This window comes from Cystoisospora suis, assembly GCF_002600585.1.
Source record: "Cystoisospora suis strain Wien I chromosome Unknown contig_4520, whole genome shotgun sequence".
NCBI classification, from domain to species: domain Eukaryota; phylum Apicomplexa; class Conoidasida; order Eucoccidiorida; family Sarcocystidae; genus Cystoisospora; species Cystoisospora suis.
Window position 1 is genome coordinate 1 of NW_027157312.1, and position 3,268 is coordinate 3,268.

At 42.4% G+C, this 3,268-nt stretch overlaps 1 protein-coding gene across 1 annotated transcript; it reads right to left on the reverse strand.

Moving 5' to 3' along the window:
* Positions 1 to 14: 14 nt before the first annotated feature.
* On the reverse strand, positions 15 to 2,551 carry CSUI_008197 (cbf mak21 family protein; the record flags this gene model as incomplete). The annotated part of the gene is made up of 3 exons (XM_068068333.1): positions 15 to 377; positions 1,146 to 1,310; positions 1,958 to 2,551. Coding segments are annotated over 3 exons (1,122 nt in total), but the record flags the coding sequence as incomplete, so codon positions are not given.
* Between the last annotated feature and the right edge of the window lie 717 nt (positions 2,552 to 3,268).

The following is a 3,268-nucleotide window of genomic DNA, read 5'->3' on the forward strand; positions in this document are numbered from 1 at the left end:
TTTCCTTCTTTCTCTTTCTTTTTATTCTTCGCCCGCTGAGATTTTCGGCCTTCTTCCCGTTGGCTATCAAAAATGGCGCTCGGCTTATATGCGAGTAAATCGAGAACGCGGCTATGCGTAAGGGAGGATGCGAGCCCAGCGGCGATCTCGTCATCGTAAAGACGTTGTGAAAGTAAAGAAGCCCTTGTGTCGTTGCTTTTACGATCTTCCTCTTCTCCTCTCTTATTTGTCTTCTTCTTCTTTGGGGCTTGAGTTGAGTCGCATGTCATCAGCATCGATTCTCCTACAGCATCGATTGTCGAGGAAGCCACTGTAGAGACAGCTGGATGATAGAAAGTCGTGGCCGCGAAGAGTTCCCAGAAGCGACTCTCCGATGCCTAGACAGAAGGCAAGACAGACGAAAAGAAAAATCTTCTTCTTCTTTCTTTATCAGCGGACTGGATATGTATAGAGATAGTCCCCTAGGTGGAGATAGAAAGAGTTGAACTGTATAGACACCCCCCTTCACGAGGCCCCATANNTCCTTTCTCTCAGCACCCCTGGACGTTGTACAGTAATGAAATTCTACAGGTCTGTACAACCCTTGGATCTTCTTTCCCGAGGGAGACAGACTTTATACAGCCTAACATATCTATCTATCTACTTACCTATCTATGTTTAATCTGTCAATCTCTCTCTAGTCTATCTATTTATCTATCTATGTTTGCCTGCCTATCTCTAATTCATCTCTCTGTCTATGTCTTCAATCTATCTTTTAGTCCATCCATAGATATGTACAGTATAGGTAGAAAGGCAGGTAATTCTTCTGGGGCGAGGGCGAGAGGCTGCTGCTTGTGTAAGTTTCTTTATTATTGCTATTGATATATACATCATAGCACAACTTACTCATACACCTCTCTCTCCGGCTTCCTCCCACCCTTAAGAAACAGACGTGTAGACATATCTCTATACGTGTATATACATATATCTATCTATATATATATATATAAACAGATATGCATATACGTGCACACATGGAGAAAGAGAGGGAGACAGCAGAGAGAGGAAGAGGTGAGAGAGGTGCATTAAGAAATGAAGAATTCTTGAGATAGATGGTCATGATAAGATCTTTGGAGTGTATGTACACCTCTTGTAGATAGACCTACCCTACTGTATCGAGGATCCCGTTTCACAGGGTCATATACACACCAGGAAGACGAAGAAGAAAAAGAAGAAGAGTTATCTTCTCCCTCTCCATTCAACTGAGAAGCTGAAGACTTTTCTTTCTTGACCTTCTTCTCAGTCTCTTCATCTTCGTCATCGTCGATATCCTAGATATAGAAGTAAAGAACGACATGAAACAAAGAAGAGAAGAAAAGTAAAGAAACATAAGAATGTACGCAAACAGATAGAATAGAAGATGCTTGTCTCTGCCTCTACGAATACAGCTCGAATACGTCAGGATCACTTCAAAGAAGAAGCCTCGTTAAAGGGCGAGGAGAGAAGAAGAGACAAACGCACACCCTTCCCACGAGTGAAGACAAAACACGACGCAAGAAACACACCTCTAAATGCAAATCTAGACATACAGACGCATATCTATATATATAGATAGACAGATATATATATATATACACATATCTGCAAATCATCCTGCATACATGGCGAGATACATATATATATATATATACATATGTATAGTTTTATTTATAGAAACCTCCTGGAGAAATGCACGTAGAGATATTCTCTGGAGGGCCTTACATACACCTACAAGTAGACTAGAGAGACATACATACATACATGCCGATACACTCTACGATGCCACAGATAGATAGATCGAAGATAGATAGATAGATAAATGGATTAAAGATAATTAGATAGATCAGTAGGTAGATTAAAGATAGATAGATCAAAGATAGATCAAATAGTTAACTGAAGATAGAGATCTTTCTGTTTCGTAATCTTTTCTTGTGCGTACATGAAAGTTTTCCTCTTCATCGTGGTCTTGGAGATTTCTTTCTGTCTCATTCACTAGCCGACCAACGACATTGTGATACTTCCCTTCTTCGCCTCCTCCCCCTGCTCCTCCTCCTGCTCCTGCTCCTCCTCTTTTGATCATTCCTTCTTTTTCTTTTCTTTGTCTTTCTTCTTTCTTCTTCATGGCAACTTCTCTTCTTTCATGCTCTACCGACCCCAGTAGAAATTTCGCACAGACCTGCACCGCCGCCGCTGCGACACCCGGCTGTTCTATCTGAGAGAGACTGGACTGTAAGAGACGTTTACATAAAGCTGTAGAGCGCGTTATATCTGTTAAGCTTTGATAGGGGGAGAGAAGAGGAGGAGGAGAAGAAGAGAGAGAGAGCTCGCTGTTTATATTGGAGCGGAGATGAGTTTCAGAAGTTGAGGGGTGGAGGTCGTGGGTATCTCGAGAAGCAGAAGAAGAGAGAGAAGGAGAGGGGAGAATAAGAGAATGAAGAAGAGAGAATAGAGCCGCACGGTTGGATGCCGTAAAGAAGTCTGGGGATTGAAGGTGTTCATACACCACACGAGTCAAGCGATCCGTAGTCGAGTAGCTGAAGAGAAGAGAAAGAAACAGAGGAAAAAGAAAGCAAGAAAAAGGAATGGAAGAGAAAGGAGAAAGTAGGGAGAGAAAGAGAAGAAAGGAGAGAAGCAGGAGAGATTAAAGAATGGTGTAGATAAGGCAAAGGAGGCTTATAGAAAAGGAGAAGATATAGTGTAAGAGAGAACGGCCTAAGGAGGGGAGAGGATGAAGAGAAGAGAAGAGAAGCGAGAAGAGATACAAGGAAACGACAAAGACAAGATGACACGTACAGGAAATGCAAGCAAAACTCTACATAAAGAAGAAGAAGAGCTGCGTATCCATTTACTCTTCGTGCTTGTGTGAGGGATGTCAGGAGAGGCCAGAGAGGAAAGAGAAAGAAGAAGAAGGAGATGCAGGAGGCTATCAGGAGTGTTTTCTCCTCTCCTTTTTCTTTCTCTCTCGCTCTCTCGAGACCTCTTTCTGTGTCTCTCTGTCTCTCTCCTATAGCACACACCTTCCGACAGAAAGAGAGACAGACAGAGACAGAGAGAGATCTTCTGTAGCTACAGTAGTCCCATCCCCCCTTATTAATCAAAAATGTACAGACAGGCTTAGCCTCCTTTCCTCCATCAAAAGTGTCTATCTAGAGGTACAATCTAAAGACACTACCTTTCTAAGATGACTAATGCACGCACAGAGAGCTCTCCATACACCACACACATACAGAAAGAGAGAGAGAGATAGAGA